This window comes from Perissodus microlepis, chromosome 20, assembly GCF_051167445.1.
Source record: "Perissodus microlepis isolate ML-2025 ecotype Zambia chromosome 20, ASM5116744v1, whole genome shotgun sequence".
Taxonomy (NCBI): Eukaryota; Metazoa; Chordata; class Actinopteri; order Cichliformes; family Cichlidae; genus Perissodus; species Perissodus microlepis.
The window spans coordinates 26,538,938-26,566,574 of NC_140480.1; the positions used below are offsets into that span (position 1 = coordinate 26,538,938).

Consider the following 27,637-nt stretch of genomic DNA (forward strand, 5'->3'; position numbering starts at 1 on the left):
TCTGTGCTCTGCACTCATATTAAGCAGACTGTATTGTTGCGACTTCAGCAGTCAGAAAGGTTTTTAACCCTCTTGCCAGCTGAGCGCTTATAAAAAGTGTTGTCGCGGGGGACGGGGGGCGTGTCACAACGGTCTGACTCAGCATGGTACAATTCATCTACATGTATAGACAGTTTTTGTCTTAGTCATTTTTATACAACTACAATGTATTTATTAAAAATAAATGAATTCATTCAAAATACACAAAGAGATACCAAGATATTAAGTTGTCGCTGGCTGTAGGAAAAAGAAAAGCGAAACTTTGCTCAGTCAGATTACAATATTCGTTTCTTTTCCTCTACCAGTAACCAAATAAAGCCGTGATAATGTCGTGTTATGCATGCCTTCAAACTTGAACGACCTTTCAAATCTGTTCTGCTCTGTTCTTCATAGAAATGTCTGAACTAGGGCTAAACTAGATTTCCTGGAACTCAGATGCAATCGCCGCAATGTGTTTACAACAGCACAGTCAAGTTCTCCTCCTGCAAATGTGAAGTTAATTCAAATAGCAGCTTTACTTTCTAGAAGCTTTTGCTTCTATTTGAGTGCATTTACGCAGTATATTGTCTCCCAATAAAGCACTAGACTTAACTACCTGTCGTGGAAAGGCTTTGTTATCACGCTATAATAGAAATAAAAGGGATTTTAACTTCATCGTAACTTTTCTGTTTTGTCTCTAACGGGGAAACAGTCATAAAGGGGGATTTTTTTTTTAATTTTTTTTTTAACTTAATCTCCTGGACTTTATTTTGTCTATACGGTTTTATAAACAAAGCTTAAGGATGCCAATACCATTGTCTTCCTCGTGGGAGTCAAAGCACCATAGTATACATACAATATACACTGAAGAAATGCAAAATTGAGGTGAAATTAAAGAAAATGTACAGCATAAAACTTTTTTTAATTTAAGTAAACAATTGTTAAAATACGATTTTATTCACAACAGAGAACGCGTCATTGTTATTTAACAGATGAGTCATAGGACAAGACATCATGCCCAGAATCACAAGTTTATTTAAAGGGCACTGAAAATGTCTCGAAATTCCCCCCTCACGGACTCTTCAGAAGATCATTATGTGTCTGGTGGCTAACACTTGTATTAGACAACACACGTGGCAAATATTCAGGTAGAAAATGAAATTAAAAGTGTTGTAAGAATATTTCTTCTAAAATGAAAGTGGTGCTTTTAAAAGTGACCTTTATTGTTTTCAGGTGCCTTTGTTCAATTGTGTATAGCGATTCCCAAACTTAGCACTTACTTCCTTTGAAAAAGGAACCGTTTCCTTACAGTAAGTGGTGTGAGTTTGGGAAAACACTGGGAATTTGCTGACAAATGATGAGGTGTCAGGTGATTACATGTTATCTGGGGATCTTCTAGCTCATCTTCATGCTTAAATTCAAACTAACAATTTAAGTGCGAAGGGGGAAAAACGAACCAAATAAATACATGCACATAACGTTTGTCTGCTGAGTCATGATTGTAACATCTCACTATCATATGATACTTCGTGACATTCGCAGACGAGGCCTTTGACTTTCTAATGCATCACACTCGACCGATAGCGTCGTCACGTCAAAGTGCGCGCGTGTTGTGAGACTGCGTATGTACCTCATCTGCCAACGCACCCTAAGAAACCCTTCCCACATTTACTCCTCAACCTCCTCTTTAAAAAATTCAGCAATGAAGCACAGTAAAACCCCAACACAAATTAACATAATGGCTCGGGAAATACTTCAGGGCTGTTCGGTAAGGAGTTTAGCAACACAATCTGCTGGTAAATGAGTGTGCGCTCATATTTGCATGTAGGCTGACATAAGCTTCAGAGTCACAGTCAACCTGGAACTGTCATGGCAGAAGGCTTTGTTAATGTGGGACTACACGTTTTCACTTTACCCGTTGGCCTGTATTTCAAACAGCACGAAGGCGATTACAGGTCATTGCGCTCTTCTGGGGGCTGCTGTTCTAGTAGAGTAACTTATTCTGCCTACACAGCACTTCCTTCCTGACGAGCATTTTTATTACACACCCACCATAGATGTAGGTGTGTGACGTCACTCAGCAACCGCGGCTGTGGTTGTGGGTCAAGTAGATGGGGGTCTGTACTATACAGTCGGCTTGTTGTTGTATAGCCGTTTTACAAGTAACACCAGCCCACTGGGAAAGTACACGTAGTTGGTGTACTGGAAACTCCACTCAGGGGTGTTAACTGTCAAGTGTCAAAACCAACATTAAAACTTTGTTGCAACATATTAACCCATCTCGGCTATAATTGTAAATGGTTGTCTATTCTTCAGGCGACTGTTTTGTTGACCACAGGCCGGTCATGAACACCAACCACCCACGAGATTGTGTCATACATTTGAAATACATGACACTGCTTTCTAATTAAAAACAGGCAACAGCACCTTAAGCACATTTTCAAATGGCATTTTTATCATTTTATCAGTCAAATGTATAGTTTGTACAATAATATACACAAAACAATGTCTCCACCTAGTGGCATTTCACTCAGTCTCCAGGTGAGGTGAAAAATGAAGACAGTGTTTTGAACATATATATTTTTATTCATATATATATATAATAAATTTCTATTTACAATTTATTCTTCTTTTTTAGAGAAAATTAAAGAGAAAGCTTTGATTGCAAACAGTGCTTCATACTAAAGGGAGGGAAGGACAAAATGGGAAAGTGCTCATAAAACTAGTGTGTGTTATTTCCCTCTTGTAACTATATTTTAGGTAGATACAACAGGGATTTGCCATTGTTTTGCAAGGAGATCACCATCTGAAAGCCAGGATTCCCCTTGAAGTCACTCTGAACACAACAACTAGAAGTGACAGCTTCAACAGTATGAAGAGCCATGTCCACCAAACAATGTGAGGCTTTGGCTTTTATCACACTGACTTTTCAACAAAGTCCACAACTGAAGGAGACAAACCTGATGCTTTTGTCAAACTACTTCATCTAATCAACCTTTTTGAGTTTGCTTTCACAGTTTGCTGTTGTGAGTGTCCAAAGTTTGCAATCCTGCTGATCTTTAAACATGTTTAAACATGTTTAAAGTGTTATGGGTGTCAGGGTTTAATCACTGACAGAAATAATGATACATTCGACAAAGCACACCTAGGACATTGAGAAATGGCCACTGTTTCATAAAGAGTGATGCCTGATTGTCGGTCAGTCATTCGTAGTAGACTAAGTATGACACCATCAATGCAAAAGGATCACATAAATAACATCACGAAAATGTTCCAGTGTATGGATTCTTCCTTTAGAACATAGGAAAGAGGTAACCTCCTCCCCCAATAACGGTAATACTTTAAACAAAATGAATGAATACGTTTTCTTTAAAGCAGGTGAGACAGTCATGCAATATGCAGCCTAGTCGAACTAAAGGCTGGCTACAGGGTCTCCCTTATGGAAATCCTCGGATTGTGAACTGATCAAGGTTAGCGTTATTAGTAGTTGGCAGGTAAGAGCTTAAATACGCCAGTGGCAGCGCCTTGACATAAGGGGAGTGGGGCCAGAGTAATGTGCTAAACTGTAGCATTATACACAAATATGAGTTAGGTGTTCCAGTCCGAGTTTTATGTCCAGAAAAAGTTTCATAGGCCATAGTTATTGGCCTGGGTCTGGGGGATTGAGATCCAGGCCCAGCCAGCTTAAAGGCGCAGAACAGAAAATATCCTAGGTAGAGTACACACTCCCAAAAATGTCTGCATGGTATCTTTTCAGAAATCAGTACACTGAATACCACTCACGTTTCACAAACTGTACACGTCACGTCAATACAAAAGAGGGTTTTCAGCCAGAGGACCCCTGCTTGTGTGCGAGAGGACTACTCCTGTTGTGCTCTTGCTGCCTGTATTCCTTTCCTTGGACATCAGAGGGACAGACAGCAGGGGGCTGTGGAGAGGGCCAGTCAGTGTCTACATTCTGAAGTTTAGAGATGGTCAAAAGACTGAGAGGAAAAAGGAGAACAGGGTTGAAAGGGATCAGGGAGAGCTGTTTTGTGCTCACTGAGTTTAAAAGGCACTGTTCTGTCACATGATGTCAACAAAGAACTCACAGGGATTGCCCATAGCATGCTGGAAGGACTGGCGACTGGCGGTGAGCTCAGGAGGAACGGCTGCTAACTCTCTCCCAGGTGGGGCTCCAGGAGGCGTGCTACTGTTGAATGAGGTCTTGGGGGCCAGACGGGCCAGACAATAAGGGGGAGGCAAGCCTGGGGGGCCGTAGGAGGAGGCATGGCTTCGCTCGCTCTGGGCACAGGAGCCTGGAGCTGGCTGAGTAAAGGCGGCGTGGCTGTAGGTGAACGGGGGGTGGTTGTTCTGTGTGACAGGGTGGCTCCTGTGTGAATGACTGTGGCTGAGACTTGACCTTGCGTGACTTTGGCTAGAGATGGCGTGGCTGTGATGGCTCATTTGACTGGCAGATCTGTCACCACGCCGCCCTCCGCGGATTCCTGGCTCTGATTCACTGCATGTTGACCTTTGACCCTTTTCCTGTGGGGATGAACGTCTACCTTTGCCTGCGCTGGGGTTGGATCCACTGCTTCGGCTTCCTGTTGATTGGGGGGGGGGAAAAAAAAAAAAAAAGAAGAAACAGAGATTAACAGGTTAAGACTTCAATAGAATATAAACACCCAAAAATACACAGTGAGCAGCTGCAAGTCATCAGCTACTGATGATTCACGACCGGCTACCGATAAACAAAGACAAAAGGTCACACATTAAACATCAGCTTAATAAAGACTTCTTGAACTCCACCAGAATTAAGCATAACATGAAAAAGTGCTCGTGTTTGAAACACAGTAAAATGTGTCAATGTTAATAAATACATTACTGCACTTTGTTTAAGGTGTGACCACATTTTTTGTTATGCAGTCTAGCAAAAGTCAGTCAAGGGCAAACATGATTATCTCAGTGATTTCTGCCCCAAATTCTGATGCAGCAACTGATTTTATGGCTTTTTCTTATATTCATACAAACACTGAAACAGTCACAGATCATAAATATAAACATGACACACCTGCATCAGAAAGATTACCACACAGCACTTGATGAACAACGCAGAATGACGTATTTGTTGTGTTGTCAATTTCTCAGTAATAATACGTGTCACAACTCTCAATGCTGTTAATAAACACTGCTGGCATCAGACTAATGGAGGTGTATCACACTGTTGCAAAATCAAACATTCCACGCCTCCCCTTCCACAATGAGCCCAACAGTACTGGGTAAAGTGGTGCATGATTGCCCCCTATCAGCAAGAATGATAGCACAAGCCTCAGAGTGCTCATCCTGCATCATGCACCTCCCAGCACAGTACGAATGCATGCCTAGAGGTGCAGAGAGGGAGAATCGGCCGTCAGGAGAGTCACAGACAGGATACACATGGACCAAAGAAAAATTATGGGACGGGCAGAGAGAGAAAAAACAAAAAACCCAACAAAAACCTTAAAGCTACAGTATGAGACGTGGAGAACGTTGAGCACAAGAGAAAGAGAGGAGTGGCAGAATAAGATTGAATAGTAAAATAGAGAGAGCAGCAGAGGAGGAGAGGGGGTTAGCAGGCTTACCGGTTCCCCCAGTGTCCGGGGACTACCTCCTCCTTCAGTCTACCGTTGCCCAGCAGAAACAGAGGGAACAACAGAATTACACACACCTCCCAGCCCAGTCGTTCCTCTACTACCTGTCGTGTCCTAGTGCACTTTCCCCCGTTAGCTTCAAACTAACGTAACGCCGGTGGCTGTTACTGATCCTTTATATGCAAATATGCAGAAACTGTCCCCAAGATTTCACACATGCACTCATTACCATGAATGCTTGCTCTTTTCTGAAAACTCCCAAAGAAAGAAAACCATGACATTTTTTTGTCACTTGTCTTTCCAAAATTTGCTGATAAACTAAACCAAAACTAACCGAAAGAATGGCAACTGGGCAAAATGAAAATATGGATGAGCCACTCAAAACAATGAAAATAAGACAGAGAGATGGTAATATATAGTTTCTCATCATTTGTCTGGGCTACGTAGTAAAAAATATACAGCAACATTACCCCTGCCAGCTACTTATACGTACCGCCCCAGCGCAGACAACAAAAACCATGCAGCACCATCACATTTTGATTCAAAAATCAAAACAAAAGATCATTCAAGAACTAATGGAGACACATGGACTTAGTGTTGATCATTTCAAGCTGGTGATTGATAATCACATGGTTGATCAGATCTGTTTTGTGTACACACCCAGTACTGCAGAGCTGTCCGCTGCATGACTCAAGATGCTCATGATTGACCTTGACAATACAGGATGCATTTTAGAACACAGATATTTATATTGTATTGAATAATGCAATCCAATGTCCACTTCCTGCCCAGAGAGCCAGTAAAGCTAACATTAGCATGAGCCAGACATTCGTTAATATGCCAGAAAGACTTCATTAATGTCGTGTTGCATGTTGAGCGAATATATTATATTAATCAACGATAGGCTGATGGAAAACTCGTCTTGCCCCTCTTTATTGCTTACCCTCACTGTGTTGGCTGCCTGCGCTCCCACTGTGGAAACTGTGGCATGGGTCTGAGTATCCTGGTGGAAAGCTCGGGGGTGCAGTGGGGAAAGGAGGGTAGGGGAATGGCTGCCCGCCCAGAGGCCAGGGGTTGCTAGTGGGAGGTAGTGGTGCCAAAGTGTCCTGCTCAGAACCTCCACCACTGGATCCTTCATTCAAATTGAGTGAGGCCATGTCTTGAGGAGAGAGGGAAAAAAAAAGCAGCAGAGAGGGACAGAGTTAGTATAATCCTTCTATTTAAAAAGAAAATGCCATAAATGTGTGAGCTGCTTAATTAATGTAGGTGTGAAAAGTGGATGTACTTTGGCAGAGGTCCCCAAAGGTATAGTAGCACTGTTCAGAGAAGGTGATCTTATTGACAGTGTGTCTCAAGTAACCATGCTTCAACAGACTGCTCGCGTACTTCCTCGCATCACGCCTATCCTTGAATCCTTCCACTCTGGAGTACAGCCAGTCCACTACATCAGCACCTAGCATGGCAAAGAATGCACACGTGGACATGAAGTTCAGTTCCCTGATGTGTGGAACAGATGCTAAAAATACCACTTATATGCAGCAACCACACATCAACCACAACTGCAATAGTTAGGGCAAGCAGCACAATGCTGCAAAACTTTTGAATAAAGTTAGTGGAGCTAATGCTAGAACTATGATTCTAATGCTTTTCAGAAACCAATAAACAAAAAAAAGAGTCTACATGACTTGAAAAAAAAATACTTCTATGATGTTGTTTGTTGTGTTTAGAAAGAATAAACCACCTAAAAAAAATTATATTTTTTGATACCATGCATTTGAATTGATTTCAGTCTTGTAATTTAATATTGTGCTCTCTAGGAAACCTACTGATCTCTTTATTCCCTTTTTTAAAGAAAAAAAAAGTAGTTATTTTTATTGCCCACACTCAGCACAGAGGTTTCGATCACTATGCATGCAATGCATGTCTGCACATTTCCAAGTAACCAGCATTGCTTACAGTAATACAGCCACTGTTTCTAAATAAATTTCTGCATTGGGTAGATTTTCTCACCTATAACAGCATTTGCAATGGTGATCTTCAACCACATCCTGTCTCGAATCTCTAGGCCAGAATCAGGCAGCTGCATCACTTTGACAATAGTTGCCATATCTGTTTTACTTACAGACAGAGGCAAGTCATCAAACTCTGAGATGGAAAAAGAGAAACAATTTTGATCATTATGACCTCATTATTTATAGTTCAGTTACTGAGAAGTGACCTTTTATACCTTTGGAATACAAGCATGCTGATCCACACAGGTATGCACACAGATGTACACACGGGTGTTCACAGACGCGGACTACACCTTTCTTGGCTGCTGCCTCAAAGCACATTGTGCGCTGTCTATCTTGCGTGCTGCACAATATCGTTTATTATTTAGTATCTACTGTTATCTACTGCTAGCTAGTTTATTGTGATGGTGCTGTTTTTATTATGTTGCTCTTTGTTGTTTGCTTTCTCTTCTGTTTTTTTTCTCCATACAGGTGATCCAGGTGTTTTGTTTGTTTGTTTTTCCTTTCTTCCCCCCCTTCTCACCGTCTCTTCTCCCCTTTGGTTTTCTTTCTCTCCCTCTCTTTCTTTCATTCTTTCTCCCTGTCCTATCCCCCAGTCATGTCTGTCCCGTTTATAGCAACCGAAAATAAAATAAATTCATAATTATAATAAAGGTCAATCAAATGGACCAATATGGCAAGGCCATGATGATCCACTTGGTAAAATAAATCCGCTTGGCATCTTTCTTGGCCTTAAGACAACAATTCTGATGGCTAAAGATCCAAACGGGACAGGAAAAAAAAAAAAAAAAAAAAAAAAAAAAAGAAGTGACCTTTTATACTGGAACAAAGCAGCAGGTAACCTTTACCATAGTGAGGGTAAGGTGCTGTTAGGGCTGTGGTGTGTGAAATCCAGGCTGCAGGATCAATGGGTCTCACTGGCTCAGCTGAGAAAATAAAACAAAACGAGAAACTTTTTATAAATAGGACAAAGTGAACACGGTATGGTTTAAACATTGTCAGGTCATCATTTGCGTTGCTCCAAATATTACACCACACTGTCTGTCTTACCACGAGGGATGGTGAAGTAGCTTCGGGGAGATGGGTCCCAACATTTGGCAACAGTAAGACTAATGGGACTGGAGAAATACATAGAAAATAAATGTTACACTTAGAAAAATCATACACAGAAATATGCTGTACTTGTTCCCTTTTTTAAAAACACCAAAGCTGAATAATCTACTGCGCATTGTCATTCTACTGCGAATAACAATACGTAACATAATCACAGTTGTCAAATGTGAAAGCCGTCGATGGCTTTCATTTCCTATAAATCCTTTAATGTCATCTACTCATTCTACTGATGAGCAGTCGACACTGACTAAGAAAGACGAAAGGTCAACTTCCAGGAAAAGTTGCAACAGTGTCCAACGGTCAAGCAGCATTATCAACTAGCTTTTCTTATTTATTTAGATCCTTTGATTTTCTATACAGCCCCATGACTCACCAGCACATTGGTTCTGATATTAATTAAATTTCATCTGATTTTAATAATCTTCCAAGAAAGAGTCCTTACCCAGTTTTGGAAACAATCTCTCTCAGGATCCTCACAGCGTCATCATTGCTCATGTTCTCAAAGTTGACGTCATTCACCTGATTGACAGACAAAACCAACAATGTAATTTCTTTACATTTTTGACCATGTTTTACTAACTAAAATATTATTTTGAAGTTCTGAAGAGAACTTCGATGCGTTTATGCATTTACACTGTGCACGCATTAATCTCTGCTGTTCTTTTAGGGGGTTCAGATGGCTGCAAATCCTAAGGTCCTTTTGATGGAATAAACCCCCACAATCATAAAACAACCTATACTGTTTGTATCGGGGCCACAACAAATTGGAAGCGTCCATCGTGCGCTTAAGAGTGGGTGTACTTCTGCCGCAAACAGAACAAAGGATGGGGAAGGAAAAGAGAGGCAGGATTCCAAGTTTTACATAAGAGTTTAACAAGGGAACTAAATACAACCGTCATTATTAACATGCAGCAAAACCTCAGAGAGATGTTGTCACTGCAACAGCAAATTCGAGGCACAGTTATTACCAGTTCAAATATCTAGTTATGGAAGCGTACCTGTAGTAGCATGTCTCCAGGTTCTATTCTGCCATCAGCAGCTACAGCTCCTCCCTTCATGATAGAGCCGATGTAAATACCGCCGTCCCCCCGGTCATTACTCTGACCGACAATACTGATACCAAGGAAGTTGTATTTTTCTGTTGAGATTAAAGCAGGGGATGAATACAATTACAAAGACTCGCTTTGGTACTGATATGAATTCTACATTAAATTCTATGACGTAAAAAAAATGGGCATGGATGCAACAGGTTTACCCATGTTTAGTGTGACGGTGATAATGTTTAGGCTCATCGTGGAGTCTGTGATACTGCTGAAAGACGACGACTGGTAAAGGAAGAAGAGGTTACAGTGAGCATATTGTGAATAAAAGTGGCAAAAAGCCCATTTCAAACAATTTATTCATGTGTTTCAAGCACTCAGTGTCAATGTCACTTTCAGCAGGGGCACTGATGTGTTTTAAGAGGTGCATACCCGGTCGATCTTTGCCACTTTGTGCCTCCGTCTGCGCCGTTTGTGTCTGCGCATCAGCTGTGAAGACGAACTCTGTTCTGTGGAACTACTGAGCCTGAAGAAGAAAGTGAAATTAAGGAAAAGATGGAACATTAAATAGGGTATTTGAATAAGGCCAGAGTGAGCAATTTAAGCTATTTAGTATATTCACTGGGAATTTTCCTTAAAACTCTGTGAAGGTCTATGTACACACATACAGTTTCGACACAATAATAAATTGTTAGCCTTACTATTCCTATTTAAATTAATTTCTAACACACGCTTCTATATCTGATTGCAGTTTAAGTGGTTAAGTCTGATTTATTGTTGCAAATTCTTCACTGTTTTTGCAGCTTTTATGAAAAGAAAAACAACAAATCACATCAGAAAGAAGACAAAGCGACCAAGTTAAGTGTTTAAATGGCAAAACTGGACAAGAAGTTACCTGCTAGCATCCTCATCTTCTTCACTGTCGACAAATGAGCTGGACTCCAGCTCACTGCTCATTACTGAGGCACTGTCGTAACCCATGGCCGAGTCCCTTGCAGTGCGCTCTGATTTGGAGTGACCATTGATGCGAGGGACTGTAGAGAAAAAGTGCACAGCAGCAGTAAGTCAGATGGAGAGGGGGGTCATCATTGCAGGATGAAGTGAGAATAAGAGAGCAACCAGAAGGCGAGGAAGGAAGGAGTTAGTGAGAGTGGCTGGAATACAAAACAAAAATCATCTGCAACAAGCATTAAACTGTGATCTCAGGAAGATGTGGACATTGAACTGAAATATAACTTCAATTAGACCCTCCTGCAGGTGGAATGACATGAATTTTAAAAAAACGTAGCAATAAAAATGAAAAATAAATGCATTTTTTTGTAGATTTGTAGACTTTGCAGAAAACCAAGAAAAAGTAGTGCCCTCCCATCAGAGGAAAAATACAAGGTCTGTCTCCATACGTACATTGGCAGTGAGGTGGCGCAGTCTCAGGGTAACAGCGGATTGGCTGAAAAGGTCTCACAAGGCGAAGAGGGCGTGGTAGCCAACGTACTCGCCGAGAGCAAGCAAAACATTCCAGCAATGTAGTAGTTCCCATCGCTAGCTCCGCCCACAGGGTGCTCATTTGAAAGACGAGCTACTGCACATAAACACTCAATCAGCAGAGGGACCTGACATCCAGTGTTAAGACTCACTCAAACATATTTCCTCTCGCACTCTGCTGACTGGCGCCATAGAAAACAAAAAAACAAACAAACAAAAAGCAAGTGTGCAGGTTCACCAAGCCACCCTGAAAAATCTGCGTCTTTGTGCTCTGCTCCGTCTGTGCTAGCTGCTCTCTAAAAAGCCTGAGCCCCAGTCAGTCTATGCCCACCAGCTGGCTGTTGACACACTTCACAGCTTATCTACAATAGAGGAAGTGCCAGAAATAGGGAATACACAAAACGACAATCTATCAAGAGTGACGTGTAGTAAAACAAGAAGCGAGTGCTATGACTCAACAGCAAAGTCACGTTTTGAATGAATATGCGAAACTTTGAACACGGCATTATCGTGACCTTTCCGAAAGCCGTGACACTTCCAGCAATTGACTGTTTTGTGTGAACTCTGATCTTTAAAGAGAGAAACATGCAGTCTAAATAATTCTATAATCAATCGAGCTGCCTTTTGATGAGAATCGTTCATAAACAGAACCAGCCTATAAAAGCTTACAACTATTAAATAAAAATGTCACCTTGCTTCAAAAAACAAGAGCTTTCCCATTTTAACCAACTATCCATAACTCTGGAAAAACAGAAAAATAACACCAGCGTTAAATTAACCACAAAAAACAATAGAAAATATTCCAAAGCCCAACACCATCCCGGGAAATAACACAGCAAATCCCTCTCACCGCAGCTGACAGCACGCCTTCTTCCAATGAACAGAGAAAGTGAGCTGAGAGTGAGGAGAAAGCATTACCTCCTCCCTGACTCTCATGCACGCAACTGTTGAATGACTGTTAATCTGCCTCTGACCAATCAGACGATGGTATCCTCCAAAGCAGAGAGAAGATAATATGTGATTTTATACGATGGGCTGTCCTCTCCCCTCCCTTCCTCAGGTGAAAACACTGTCGAGTGATTGAAATCACAAAAGCTTTGCAGCCCTATTACAACAAGAACAGGAAAATGAACTGAAGACACTTTTTCATAACAGAGAGTAGTTTATGTTCACCAGCTGTTTTGCAGGCTTTGTGTAATACTTTAATACAAACATAAGTGCTCAGGCTTAACTGTGTCTTCTCTGACCTCAGCCTTGAAATCCTGACGGCTCTGTACAGCATAACATTTAATGCCTGCACAACGTCCTCTAATACAACTGGTTAAGATACAGAACACCTGGCAGCCTTAAAACAGATCATATCCCATAACTCCATGAGGTACTCTTGCACCTGTTCTCCCTCTTAAATTTTTTAACTGCTCCATTATTCATCCTTGAATGCTACAGCGCAGGAAAGAAAACTGAGAAAGACGAGAGAGAGAGAGAGAATAGTTTGAACAAGTCTGAACATTTTAACCGATCTTTGTAAAACAGCGAGGAACGCTCGCATGTGTATAAGGTGACAGGGGAATTCCTGCTGCTGCTGCTGCTGATGATGCTGCAGGCAGTGAGGCACAGAGGTGGGAGGAGGTATCTGTCTTTACGTCTCGCTGTGTCACTCGGTGAAATTAAAGCTGAATTACACTTAATTGGACCTTGTTACACAAATTTATGAACCAGCTCCTCTCTGAGTTTCTCCGGGAAAGTATATGTGCGTCTAGATTGGATTGAAGTCAGTAAACACAGACCACGGGGTGGATAACAATGTATATTTCATTGAGTTTGTGATCCTTCTCACATGCAAAAAACAACAGATGTTCAGTTGGCTGTTAGCAGCAGTGGCAGCAGCAATATGTCTGTGCCAAGTCAAAAGCCTCATCATGGAGTGCACCAGCGTGATCACGATGAAATCACTGGCTATGCTCATGTGCAGATAGTCTGCTAAGATAAATCTGTTCCCCATCTACAGCCCTCCATACAACCCCAACCTGATGCTGTAATCAGTGATGCTAATTGCACCACATAAATTAATGAGTATTTGGTTAATGAGCCTGGAGCGCAGGATGCAAAGAGCCAGGCTTGCTGTGAAGACAGGACAAAGGGGAAGGGGGGAGCGAGAGAAAGAAAGCGAGAGAGAAGAGCACAGTGATTTTTGCTGTGAGTGAAAACAATGGCAGACTGCGATTGTTTATTACTTGGTGCCAAAAAACCAACAAATTTTGTCAAAAATACCTGTGTGGGACAGAAACCGGATGAAAGCAGGTACCTCTACTGATCACCAATGTGCTTATGTGGGTAACCACTGCAAAACCTTCCTGTTCTCTGTTGTGGATAGCACAGACAGCCTCCCTTACTGAAAACACTGAGCCTGCAAATAGGAGTTCTTGCGAAGGAGCAGGAAAGTGCTGCGCCTCTCCTACCGAAGAGCTTGTAATAGAAATTGCTGTAGTCAAATGTCAGCACAATAAAGCAAATGCATTTGCACTTGATAACAGTTCTCAGGAGCTTTTAAAGTCAAGATCCAATCAATTTCTTTTCCAGATGGAATGGAGGCATTTTTTATTTCAACAGTGACTGCAACAGACTCTCCTGTTATAATCCAGACCTGAGAGCCACAGAACAAACAGAAAAGAAGGACAACTTCTGGCCAACAATTCCAAAAACGCTGACATACAGTGAACTTTTTGCTTTAATATAGCTACAGTTGAACATGTACCACTTGAGCCCCAGGGACCTTTTTCATACATGTCTACTTCCCGTCCACATTTTTTGGTGATTGACTTGTGCGGAGTATGAGAGTTAAATGGAGAGGTACTGAAAAGTAATAAGTTGGAAATGACAAGATAATTGCGTTTTTGGGATCCATCTGTTCCTGGCTGATAATACTCACGCTCAGTTTCTCGAGCTCTCCTCCGTGCGCGCTCCCTCTCTCGCTCTCTGCGGTGGCTTAGGAGAGACTCTGTACCAGTCTCTGTGTCCAGGCCGTCACGACTGCTCACTGCATTGGCACTGCAATACACACATTGGAAAACTTCAGTCAGCTTCATAATGATGTACAAAACACAGAGTATCTCAGTCTGCCTCGCAGAAAGTGTTTCAAATGAATTCTCTAGCCAGCCTGAGACCAACACTCCCGAACATAATCCCCAGCTACAGTATACTTCTGTCTGTTATAATATCTGTATGCCTGCCATCCAGCCTTAGGGGAATATGCAACTCATATCATGACTCTGTTTCAAATTCAGTCCCTCTGGCCAAAATAGCAATTTCATTGTTCGGTGGTATGTGATGTGTTTTTCACTAAGTGTCATTAATGACCAGATACCCTGAGAGGGAGCCATTCTGGACAATACTGGCATTAATGAGACCTATTGAAAGCCCAGATGGTGCCTGGAGCATGATTGGGAGAGAGACAGAGAAGAGAATGACAGATCGCATAAAAAGTGAGAAGTGGTAGATCAGGTGTGGGCTGAGCAATAAGCCGGCCTGCGTGTACTTGAGGTCTGGAAGGAGTCTGGGGGCTCTGGAAGAGCTGGCGGGCAGATTGTTATTCTGTCAGAGGGCTGGAGACGCCGTGGCCTCAGGCACGAGGGTTAAGGGACTCACACTGCCACCGGGCTCCTAGGAAACCTGAAGCCGATGAGAACTCTACTCAACCCTGTCAGTCAGTCACACGCACTTAGGCATGTATGCAACATGTATCTGACACCTGAATACCTAAATAATCACACCTGCGTAAATGTCAGTGCACGCGCACAAACAGTCAAAATCAAAGTGTATAAACAGAAAAAAGAGGCATAAAAAACCAAACCTGTGAGCAAACATCATTCCTCTTTTGAAAACAATGTTCTCGCACACCTCAGTGCCTACGTGTGGCTGACCAATGCAAATTAAAATCTCAGGAGCAGACAGGATGCCGTGTCTGCCGTGTTCACTCAGCGGGATGAAGCGCTCAATTGGGCATGCTTACATGCGCGTGCTACAGAGTACTAATGGGTGCACCTGGGCCCGGCTTCACCAGCACAGGTCAGTGCATGTATGCAAAAATCAGTGAAGATGCACACTTCAGGTGCATTTCTAGTGGAACTGATTAGAAAGCTATGTGATGATCGATGCGGTGGCGACTGCCTCGCTGTTAGTCCTGTCAAAACCTGTCAAAGGGGGCTCACCAGCCAGCCGACGGATCTGCTATTCTGGTGGGAGATTATCCGAGGCGCTAGGCTCCAGCTGTGAACAAATGCCACCCCCTTTCAATCCCCACACCTACCACCCCCACTCCCTGCTGCCAATAGCCCCCCCCCCACACCCCACCCTTCCATTGGGAAATGGAGATGGGTGCTTTTAATGTCTGCTAATCCGGATTACCGAGCAGAAGCACATCAGTGTGTCCATTCTCAGACCAAAACACCTATTCTGTGTGTGCTCATCAAATAGAGCCATTCACGCCGACAAACACGAGACGCATGAATAAAGCACAAAGAGAAAATGATGTGGTAATAATATTCTAGCTATTTGCAGACAGCGGTACAGGGGGTAAGGCTGGATTCATTTCAGAAAGAGGGGAGGTTCGCGATAGGGAATTCACCATACTGTAAAAAGGCCTGGCTGTCTGACTCAAAGAGCGAAAGAGAAAGAGAGAGCGAGGCACGGAGGGGGCGGGTAAAGGGACAGCCAGACAGTTTGCTGTTTGTTCCACAAGGTGGCGGTAGTCAAAGCTGGCTGGGAACAATAAAATCATCAGGCCAGATGACAGCCAAACAGGAGTGAGCAGCCCATAGAGGGCAAAAGAGAGCTGAGATGTCAAACAGTAGATAAAGAGATACACTGAGACATGACAGATTGCATGTTCTCAATATAGAGCCTCAGCCATATTGCTCTAGTGCTGTAATGGCAATGACTCTTGGCCTCCACTGCCCCCAGCCCTTTTGGCTATATTTAGGAAGGGACTTCTCCTTAGTGATTACAGTTATATTTTTTAAATCTGCTGGTTTTAAGGCAAAGTCTGGACTCAGGTAGCCATAACGTTGAGAAAATCTCAATTTTTGAGTGCTTAAGCAATAATATGATTCAGACCACATGTGCTTTTTTTTCAGAGTATGGATGAATGCTCTTAGTGACTGAATACAATGAGCCTCACTTGAGTGCCAGTATTTGCCTGAAGAGGTTTATGCTGTCAAGGCTATTTCAAGAATCAGCCGCCCAAGCAGCATGCGCATCGTGTTTACATAGACGAGCGGAGTAACGCCTTACTCCATGGCTGTGTGGGCGGGAATATATACCCAAGTGGGAAAAATACTCACGCCTATGCATATTCCCACACTGTAGTGTTAGCACATACTTCATGCTATATTCACACAGTGGCGGAGCGACCGTCTACACTCCCCATGTGAGCCTGTGACGATAAATCTCTCTGTGGCACGTTCCACGTTCTGATTAGCACATATAGCGTGCTGTGAAATAAAAAGGTCAACCGGTACGCAGGGCTGCGTGCTTGAATACATCTGCCTACACGAGTGTGTGTAATTGTGCATACATGACGAGCGGCAATCATCCTACTCACTGGAAGGACGGGGGCCGTGAGTCCCCGATGCCCCCTGTTCTCTCGAGGGGTGGGGGAAGTTCTGGATGGCTCTCCGTGCATTGAGATCCTCCATCAGAGTGTGCACTCTCTGCCAGGACCAACTGAGAAAAACAGGTTGGAGGAAACAAAATTATTCATTACAGATTAGACACATTCAGGTCAAAGACAAGCACACGTTATATTGTGCATATTTTATTGTATTCTATAGGCTGCATAGTGTGGACACAGAACTAGAAGAAAGAAACTCTGTAACCACGCAAACTCAAAGATAAACTCAGAGACAGACGTCTCTTATGTGCGAGTCCACTCAGGGGAGGCTGTGAAATTGAGATGTGGCAAAAAGGCCTACCGATGACTTCTGGCTATGCTTATACAACTTGAGAAACACTGCAAGCTACTTAGAAACTTAAAAGACTTCCGCGCTTTTACTCAGCTGAGTGTCGGTACAAAGGATGATGTACAATGACCCATCCTTTCATCTGAGACAGAATAATGAAAGTTAAAGCAGACAGGCGAGGAAAGGCCAACAACTCTGTGGGCTGTGATTATTCTAATGCAAGCCTGGGGGTTCACAGGCACCGCTATGGTGCCACTCGATTCTCAAATAAAGAGTGGGATACTTTTCTTTTCTCCATTACAGAGAATATAAGTGTTACTGCAATTTACATCACCTTCTGTGCCTGCTGTGTACTGACTTTCTGGCTTTCTTCTCGAAACATCCTAAGAAGGAGCAGATTTCTCTCTGGTCCTTGGATCTCCAGTTTTATAGAAATTTGTTTCTATTTAAAACAGCAGCTGGTGACCAAAGTGCTGTAATTCTAAAGAAAAATCAACATAAAAACATAGGACAAGCTGATAGAATTGAACAAAGGAAAAATAAAATGAGAAAAAAGAGAAGCCAGAGAATAAAATGTTTTAAACTTCAGGTTTTCAAACGGGTTTTTAAATGTCTAATGTTGGGGGGGGGGTCCTGCTGTGAACGGGCAGTTTGTTCCAGAGTTTAGGAGCAGCCACAGGAAACGCCGATCTCCTCTATGCTTTAATCTGGACCTCAGGACAGCTAGGAGCTTCTGGTCCGCAGACCTCAGCGAGCTTGAAGGAGTGTATAACTTTAAAAGATCAGAAAGGTACGAAGGCGCAAACCCATGCAGTGCCTTAAAAATAAATAATAAAATCTTAAAATCAATTTGAAAACCGACTGGCAGCCAGTGTAAAGATGCTAGTATAGGACATATATGGTGGATGCATTTATTACATTATTTTCCTTCTGGCTTTGAGAGAGTTTTTTATGGTAGACCTTGAAGAGAATTCCTGATATATTTTTTTCCCAAATACTTTAAATTGTACACACTGGATTATTTTATCTAAGGCCTCAATCAGAATCAGAATCAGAATAATCCCATAGGAAATGATGTGGTTACAGTTGCTATAAGACAAGAACAACAGTAACAGATTTAACTAAATTAAATAATACAATATATTACAAAGTCACAAAATATAAGAAAAAGCTCTAATATACAAACAGCTCAATTATAAATATCCAGAATATTACAGAGATTAAATATATATGATTGAAATTAACTTAATGAACGTAACTAATTTTGGAAACACTGGACTTGCTAATCACACTGACATGAATATGTGGACCAGGTTAATCTTCATATTACAGCCAGAATCTCTGACGGCCCAAATACAGCACATATTCCAAAAAGCACATCAGATAAATTACAGAGTATTTCAGTCTAGCCCAATCTGGTTTGCAAGGACCCTCCCTGGGTATGTCTTTAAATTCCATTAAAATCACCAATAAAATAATCAAAAGCACAAACTTCAGCGGCAATTTACATAATGATGTCCCAAAACTGTAGCTTTAAAAATTGTTCGAATATGAGTGTAAAATGATTTCAGCCACGTTCCATCTTAGGTTCTGCAGCTCCCCCAGCATGATAGGTAGTATTCTTAATTATTAATGCATTACGATTAATCTGACATTGCCCCACGAGCAAATGTTTATCTTTTCATTTTATACTAAGTTTAATAGCACAGAAATTTTCCTTCCTTTTGAAATGTTTAAACATGCAAGAAAAATAAGTCTACATCAAACTCACCGTATATGTAGTCTAGTTAGTGGAATCTAATATATTTTTAATTGATTTATTGTCTGAATAACTATTAGAATAATAAGTCCAGTTAGTATGTGTGGCTAACATACGGTGTGCAGGTGTTTTAATCACAAGATTTTTTTAACAAGGAAGAAATAATGACTGCAGAGGAAATGCTGTGCAGCGACACCACGAATTGTAATTTTCTTTCTAAAACTAATACATCAGTCACTTCACCTGCAAAGTTCAACATTAAAATGATAAACAAGAAAGAAAGAAAACATAATAAAGTGTAAAAATCATCAAATCAGTCTGCTGAGAGCTCTTTGAATAGTAACACATATTTGTGAAAACGGGAGCTGGACTTAAATAAAATGTGGCGCAATCACGAGAAAACATGTACATATTAGGACTAACTGTTATATAACAGTTGACTAACTGTGACTATATCGTCTGGGCACACTTAATCACAAGTGGAGGCTATTGTGAGAGAGTATCGACAACGATTAAGTGTTATTGAGCAAGACAGTCGCTAACAAGTACACAAACACCACCATGTGGCTCTCTCTGACCTCTGACCTCCCTAAGCAGAAAGAAAAATAATGAGTTTCCCCATAGGGATCAATAAAGTACGATCTATACAAGACATTGTTAAAAAAAAACAAAAAGACACTGAGCAAATTAAATTACAGACCTTCAAACTAATTTATAAATCTTTGCTGCTACTTTTGGATCAATATTTAGAGACAGACGTTCTTTGTCCTATATATATATATATATATATATATATATATATATATATATATATATATATATATATATATATATATATATGACTGATTAAGGTGTAAATCCTTCTCTAATAAAGATAGACTGATTTAATTTGGCATAGCCTATTGTCTCTGTAGACATGGGTTCACAGTGCTGTTTGTCTTCAGTAATTAAAAACACTAGAAATACACATTGTATGTGGCCAAAGGATTGCAGCAGATTAGGGCTGTCAAACTCATATAGTTCATAAAGAAGTACAAGTAACTGTAAATTACCATCCATGTACAAAACAGATGAATAACTTCAGAAAAACCACAGCAATTCCAACAATATGTCTCAGATTCTTTCACATTTAGTTACTGTTACTATCATTACATGTGAATGACAACATATTGATCGCCAAGGCACGAAAGCTAAACGAAACAACGCTTTTATCATTCAAACAGCTTGTGATCTAGAAATGAGCTAAAATAATAACAAATTTCCACTCCAGTAGCATCATCAGCTCTATTCACATGGCTGAGATTTCATTGTAAAACTATAATTATTAATAACTTCTATGCAATTTTTACACTTTGCAAAGACACCCAGCTTGACTGCACCACTGAATGGATTTGGTGGGTGTATGTTTGACCCCCCTGCAGTAAATGGTCATTTTAATGGTCAACCTAAACCAGCTCTTTTGTTAACAGGGCCTGGTTTAATATCTAATGGATTCACTCACACCTTTATAGTACAGATGAACAATAGCTTAAGGTGAAGAGTGTTTGATAACTTATGTGGAGGCGTTGCATTTTAATATGTACATGATCTATGGGTGCTCCACATATCTTTGCAGAGCTGAGACTACACAGCCAGGTGAACAGGGGCAACACGGATGAGCCATCCATCTCACTTACCCAGGACACTACTCTCCCGTTGAAGCATGGCAGCTTGGCGTTGTCATCAGAGATCTCTTCTTTGACAACCCTAGGGAGCAGGCAGACAGATACAGTCAGGCTCACTAACCAGTGGTCGGACACAGAGTTGGCTCAACAACACAGCATGGGTCGACCTGCAATGTTGCCCCACGCTGAGTGACATTCACGCACTGAAAGCCACGTTTTCAACATTGTTTTCGATCAGCTTTGCACCCTTTGTAGCATGAAGCAAGCTCATAGAGTAGCGGTGGTGCTGCATTCAGTCTCTATCCTTGATTTATAAATATCATGGCTATCAGACCACTTACCCTGAGCACAACAATGTGACAACAGCTCTGCCTACAAGGGAGAGAATAGAGATAGATAGATAGATAGATAGATAGATAGATAGATAGATAGATAGATAGATAGATAGATAGATAGATAGATAGATAGATAGATAGATAGATAGATAGATAGATAGATAGATAGATAGATAGATAGATAGATAGATAGATAGATAGATAGATAGATAGATAGATAGATAGGCAGGCAGACAGACAGACAGACAGACAGACAGACAGACAGACAGACAGATAGATAGATAGATAGATAGAGTAGGAAATGCCTCATAACTGCGACAACGAGGCGTCAAGTGTGTATTAATAGAGTGATCCTGTGCGAGCGCCTCCTTCAGTTTGGCTGTAAATTCCCAACAAAAATACCTCCCAGTTACCCTTTGACCCTCTGGGAAACAGTTCAGCAGCAAGCCGTCACCACACCTGCTCAGCTTGTGTCACACAGATCAGGCCTGGAGCTTGCTGAGGGGCAGGAGACGATCTGGCAAAACACACTCTGACACAAGTCACGGGGCTCTAACATCCTAATATATTTACCAGATTCCACTGTAACTCCCTGGATGACTTTATGTGTTGTATGTTGATTGTTTTTTTTGTGAAGGATTTTCCTGGAAAGGCAGCAACTAAGTCTGTGGAGATCTCACGTAAGCTTCTTGGCTTTGAACATGCTACATGAAAAGGGAGAGGCATGACTTGAGAGCAGCAGGAAATCCAAAGACGATTTTATGCAGCGGTGTCTCTGACAGCGACTTTACAGCTTTTTTTTTCTCGTCCTGTTTGCCAGAACGTCCCTGCAACTGAAATGATTAGCCAAGCTAGTTGTGTTTTTGTGTGCACTGCCGCTGTGGGAGCTGTATTGCTGGGAGTGGTGGACAGAGATAACGTAGCCTTGTGGCTGGAACTGACGACCACAGAGTCTGCTGCTGTGGCATGTTCCACCTCAGGGAGGAAAAGGGAGGGAGGTGAGGGCCGACTCTGCCGGCCACTCGTTAGGTAGGAAGTCTTTGCATCCTCTCTCTCAAGCTGCATGACCAGCTGTACAGTGACTTGTGAGGATGTGGGAGTGGCCTGTATAAATAAAATAGGAATGATTGCTTCTTCCTAAAGTTTGACAAAAATAAGGATTTCCACTCACACATTTGACCTGCGCAAGTGTAATTTATGCTTTTTGGCGTGCAAAATACTTTCGCTTTGTGTTGTAAGATATGAGCTGAGACGCAATTCCAATGATAACAGCTGATGACTTTAACATCTTCCATCTGATATCAGGACCTGCTTTAGTTTCACTTCTAAACCCTAAGCACAGACGCACAAATGTACACACAAACACACACACACCGTAAACCCTGTTTAGAAAGCAATGTGTCTGGTGTGGGCTGCTGTCAAAGATCTGACTTCTTAGGGCTGACAGCTTAAATAGGTCTTAACAGATTTCACAGGATAATGACAAGATTTACCCCGGTGATCGTGGAATATTCCACCGCTGGTGATATTTGTGTAGCTGGGAAAGATTAGATGTGTTTGTTTATGCTTTGAAAGACAGAGGAGGGCTGGGTTAACTTGCAGCCTAGAACAGAAACCAGAGGTGGGAGAATCCAGCCACCTCAGACCAGCCATCCAAGAACTTTGGTGGGCTCATGCTAATGACACTTTAAACAGGGAAGCAAAATATTTGTAGTCAAACAAGTTTGTGAACAGACTGACTTCAATATGCCTCCGAGTCTCACTCAGTAAACACCTCAATTCAAGTTTAACCATGTGTAAAGCTGGTAATAATAGCGAGTGTACTGTCAATGGCGCGTGACGCTTAAAATCACAAAGTTCATACGTTTCAGTTCAGTATGTGATTGTTATCGTTGCAGTTGATGCTATGACATCAAATTCCGGTATCACCTTCAAATCTGTCACAATCTGTAAATGATAAAAGCAAGCAAGGAGTGACGGGAGTGCGTTTGTGCAAAAAGCTGCAGATTTTTGTCCTCTAACTACAGCAGGAGAAAGATCCCCTTACCAGCCCCCTATTTTCTGAGGCACAAACAAGACTGTTTCTTTCAGACCTTCAGCTTGGCTGCTTCCTCAGCTCCAGAGCGCCTCTGTGACTTGCATTATAGTGAGGTTTCAAACCCACTCACCACCAGTGGCAATGACAAAACGCCATATCATCACCTTGAAGTCTCCAAAAAAAAACCAAGTGGGTTGCTTCAAAACAACCCAGCCAATTAGCTTCCTGTCTTATGAATATGGATGAGCGAATGAATATTACTGACAAAAAAAACAAAACAAACAAAACAACTGAAGTATGACATGTGTACACGAAATGTTCATCGCTTAATTTGCTGTGCTCTGTTCTGTGGATGGAAATGCCACATCTCCTAGTTACATGTTTTCCATGCAATTCCAAAGGGACCTGAAACGACACGTTCACTGCGGTAAGCTGAAGCGGCTGGGGCGCAAACCGTTTATCAAATTTGTGTGGCCATTCCTTAAAGAGCTGATATGGCCAACACAAATGTAGTTCAGCAATCCCATAAGAAAATGGCAGTTTTCTCCCCTGCGCACCAGGGGGTCTACTACAGAGAACCTTGCACTGACTGCTCATTTACATTTCAAACACTGTCTATAACTGCAAGGGATTTGATGTTTTCCCTCTCTGCTCAGCAGTCTTATTCCTCCCTTGCTAATTCTCCAGCAGCCATACTGTCTGTGTGTATGCAGTACAGCCAGCACGGCTACCACAAAGCGCTGCTTTCCTCTGTGCCTTTGACTGAGTTTGCTTCCATACTGTGCCAGTACCATACGGCACTGCACTCACAGAGCCTGAATATCCAAGCGTAACTCAAAGGCAGGAATGCTTGTAGAAATGCCTTTGTAATATCTACATGGAACTCGACCCTGTCCAGTTCACAGTGTAATATGACTGTATGCTTCATGCTTTGCAATGCATATGCGGGAAAAGAATCTATGAGACTGTGAGTTCAGCAACTTGGAGTCATGTCTCTATGTGGAGAGAGCAAACATGCTTTGTTTGTTTCCATAATCTGCTTGTCGATCACCTGAGGCCCAGTGAGCGGCCCGGCCTGCAGCACAAGACAGGCAGGAAGCCAGGCCTGGGGACAAAGCGGCGCACCAAGACTAGCCTGCAACCAGGAAGAGACAGTTTCCCTCACAAGGTCAGGCTGCAGTGGAAATGCATGACGTTCGGCTCTGTAGACACTGCCTGCCTCTGCATTTCCTCAAATCATTTTTGCGATTACGCTGCTAGATACAAATGTACGTAGGCCCGTGTATGACTCCTCAGATTGGAATGAGAGCAGTCACTGACACAAATATGTCATCCTCAGCAGAGGTCTGACACAAGTTGATCTTGCTGACCGAGAGAACTGGAGAGCTTTGTAGACCTCGTGTAACGCCTGAAAGCCAGGATGGGTTGACAATAAGAGGGGCAGAAAAAAAAAGAAACAGAAGACTAAAACATGGAGGAAATATTTCTGTTTTGACATTCATAATAATCAGGATCCAGTGAAGGAAGTGAAGGTAACTACATTTTTAGGGTAGGATAAATAACAAAATATTCACATTTAAATCTTTTGCGTACACCGTTATTTTACCCAGCATGCTGTCCCCATCAACACCCCCTATTTTGCTTCTACAGACAATCTACATCATAATTACCATTAGTAAATTAAATTACCCATGTCTCTCTCATAATAACATTAAATGCCAGTGAATTGTAGGATATAACTAGATGGCAGACAACTGCACCACCAGCACGCATTATTTAGCTTTGATGTTTTCCTTAGGAGCTCTGTAATAATACAATATATTACAATGTTGATCAGAAAATTTAGCGAGACAACTACTTTAAGGACTGAATGCTGTTAGAAGAATTAATCAGAAAGGTGATAAAATGATGCACAGTCACCATCACTGCCATGTGGTTCCCAAATTGCCTTGGGATCCACCTGCAGTGCACAATATGTGTTAGTAAACAAATACAACCATATAATTCATTAATAAATAAATATTTTTAATGGTTATTTCGAACCCTGCTAAAATTATAACCAGGTACTGGGAAATAGACCATTACGAAATCTGAGAAGTTGAATATTGAGACCTCGCCAGCATTGCTCTGACAGTCATATTCCACATGGTTAATATATTGAGGTTAATATGAGAAGCAGGGGTCTGGCTCTGTGTAATGCACACAGGTCTGCGTCATTAGGGCTCTGGACAGATCTGGTACAACTTCAAACACTCAAGTGTCTCCTCCGCTGAGCACAGGGTAGCCTGTAATAATGAGCAGGTGCCAAGAGCAGACATGGAAACAGACACGGTTCTATATAGTTTAGCGCACATGTAGCAATCTGGCAGTCGGGATCGTTTGATGTTGTCTATAACGCGCGCTGTAATAAAAGGTGTAAATACACACCGCAGCAAATAGCAAATGAGCCACACGAACAGGCTAATAATAATAATGATCGCCGACAGTAGCCACTTACCCAAAATCCTGGTCCATGGATTTGAAGAAGAATTTGTAGCTGTTGACCGGCCGATTGTTGAGGACATTTTTAAAATCCGCTAATGTGACTTTCTCCGGAGGAACAGACAGTTTGACCAGATAAGGAGTCTCCTCCTCGTCAATGTGATATATTATTTTAGTCTCCGCCATGAGAGTGTGAAAAGGGGAGGACAATCATGGGAAAGCAAAAAGGGTTGGCAGCGCAATAAACAGGCCTGCTATGTTACCAGCTACCCGGAGAATAACATAGCAGCGTTCCCTAATATATAACCCTGTATGGCCCGCGACGGAAAATACAACTCCGTGCCTTTGACAAACACAGCGAAAATCCAGGCATAATCGCGTTATGAGTGCCTGTATTCCTGCTCCAGTGTGAGTCGGTACGGTGGCTCTCTCGGCACTAAAACAGGAAGGGACAGTCCACATCCTTGCGATATGGAGTTGGGAATATTGCTATTTTTCACAAGCTAATTGGTTAGACAGTGCTGTCATCTAGCGGTGTATCTGGGGTGTGCGCAGGCCACCTTATACAACACGCTCACACAGCTTCCTCCACAGTAGCCTACAGTCATGACATAGAACAAAGGAGGATGTGCAGCGGCCCAATGAAGCATGGATACTGCTTTCCTGTTATTATAATTGACTTTATACTGCAGTTCTTATTGCGTAAAGCAGCGTCACTTAAATTCAAGCATTCATCCGATATTTATTCATCAGTTATTTTTATTCTTATGAAAATAAAGGGAAGCCCAAAATATATAAGGCCAAAATAGTCTTATTAGTATATTGTAGAAATAACATACTCACGCAGATTTCTCTTTTACTTATTCGTCATAAGTTTCTTGGTCATCCATTCACCAGATTATGTGGGCTAATGTCTTTGGACCCTAGAATGACCAGGTGTCCCACTTGTGGTCCCCATCTCATATACCAAGACAAATACCCAATATTTTGATTAGCTCTTGTTAACTTTGATTTCACAAGAACAGGTGTGGAATAATAAGGGATAGATACACACCTACTGAAAAACTAACAATTGTGAGAGAAAAGGAGAGTACAGGAGTCTTTCAAGTTAGCAGAACTTGTAACGTGCATAGTTTGGGTGCATAGATTTCTAAGTTAGACATGTCAAAATTTAAGGTCTAAGACAAATTGACTAATTGGCTCACATGTGGTTTCTTGGGATTTGGTCATTCTGAGGAAGCCACTTGAAGCAAATATAGTGTTTGCTGTTGTGAGCAGAAGAAATCTTTATTAGAGGAGAAGAACATTAAAGTGTGCAGGTGAGCCAGAGAAAAATGCAAGAAATAGTTAAAAAAAAAAAAGGCTAATCTACATTTTACAATTTAGCATTACTGATATAGTAGACACTCTTTTTCCTCACAGAAGTACAGCAGATACGTTCCTGTATCACTTACCAGAAGATTCATTCAAGAAAATTCAGTGTTTTACAAACCAGGGTACATTATTGTTGTTTGATGCAAACAAGAATGGTTCGAGAATTTTCCTGAGTTTGCACAGACTGAGCCTATAGTCCATTGTCATAAAAGTAACAACATTACTTTTCACCTGATAAATTTTCAGTGAACCAGGTAACTGTACAGTATGTCAGTTTGGGTAACTTATGGGGAGGAGAATTTTAATCTGCCTTTCTGTAAGCAAAATCCACAAAACAGGGTAGTCCCTTTGTCACCACTGTTGAGATCTGTTTTTGTGTAGCTAGAATAATGTCATACTCGTTTCCAAACAACATTTGAAAATGTCTACAACATACAGTAAATTGAATTATGAAACATTATGATTTATGTGATTTACACTACAGCAGAATTTATGCAAAAAAAGAAAAGGAAATATCCAGATTTCAACAATTAAAAATAGCCATAAGCTTGCAGCTCCATAAGCATGTGCAGTACATAATAAAACATACCTCAATAAAGAGCATGCATTTAGTTAAAAAACATATTTTAAAAACATTATATAAGAAAATGCTTTGTATTTAATATAAACAAAACACTGAATGCAAAGAGGAAGGATCAAATATAAGTTTAACCATATAGTTATAACAGCTGGTGAGAAGGAAAAAAAAAAAA

At 41.5% G+C, this 27,637-nt stretch overlaps 1 protein-coding gene across 2 annotated transcripts; it reads right to left on the bottom strand.

The window, feature by feature from the left end:
* Positions 1–909: 909 nt before the first annotated feature.
* LOC146364681 (segment polarity protein dishevelled homolog DVL-1-like) lies at positions 910–26,024 on the bottom strand. 2 transcript variants are annotated; one of them, XM_084918261.1, is made up of 16 exons: positions 25,528–26,024; positions 20,670–20,739; positions 16,877–16,998; positions 14,207–14,325; positions 10,691–10,829; positions 10,228–10,321; positions 10,011–10,080; positions 9,754–9,893; positions 9,198–9,274; positions 8,693–8,760; positions 8,491–8,568; positions 7,641–7,775; positions 6,916–7,083; positions 6,574–6,789; positions 4,110–4,604; positions 910–4,001 (listed from the first exon to the last, which is right to left on the bottom strand). In XM_084918261.1, the coding sequence occupies exons 1-16, from the start codon at positions 25,695–25,697 to the stop codon at positions 3,994–3,996; spliced, it is 2,169 nt and encodes a 722-aa protein (XP_084774387.1). In that variant the 5' UTR covers positions 25,698–26,024; the 3' UTR covers positions 910–3,993. The 2 variants fall into 2 exon arrangements, with proteins under 2 accessions (XP_084774387.1, XP_084774386.1); XM_084918260.1 differs by having other exon boundaries at positions 910–4,604; positions 25,528–26,022.
* Between the last annotated feature and the right edge of the window lie 1,613 nt (positions 26,025–27,637).

Excerpts from the sequence above, each read along its gene's own strand:
- LOC146364681 (XM_084918260.1), bottom strand. The coding sequence starts at position 25,697 with ATGGCGGAGACTAAAATAATATATCACATTGACGAGGAGGAGACTCCT. Across the intron at positions 16,999-20,669 it reads ACGGGAGAGTAGTGTCCTGG|TTGGTCCTGGCAGAGAGTGC; the intron begins GTAAGTGAGATG and ends TGTTTTTCTCAG. Across the intron at positions 6,790-6,915 it reads CTTTGGGGACCTCTGCCAAA|ACATGGCCTCACTCAATTTG; the intron begins GTACATCCACTT and ends TCTCTCCTCAAG.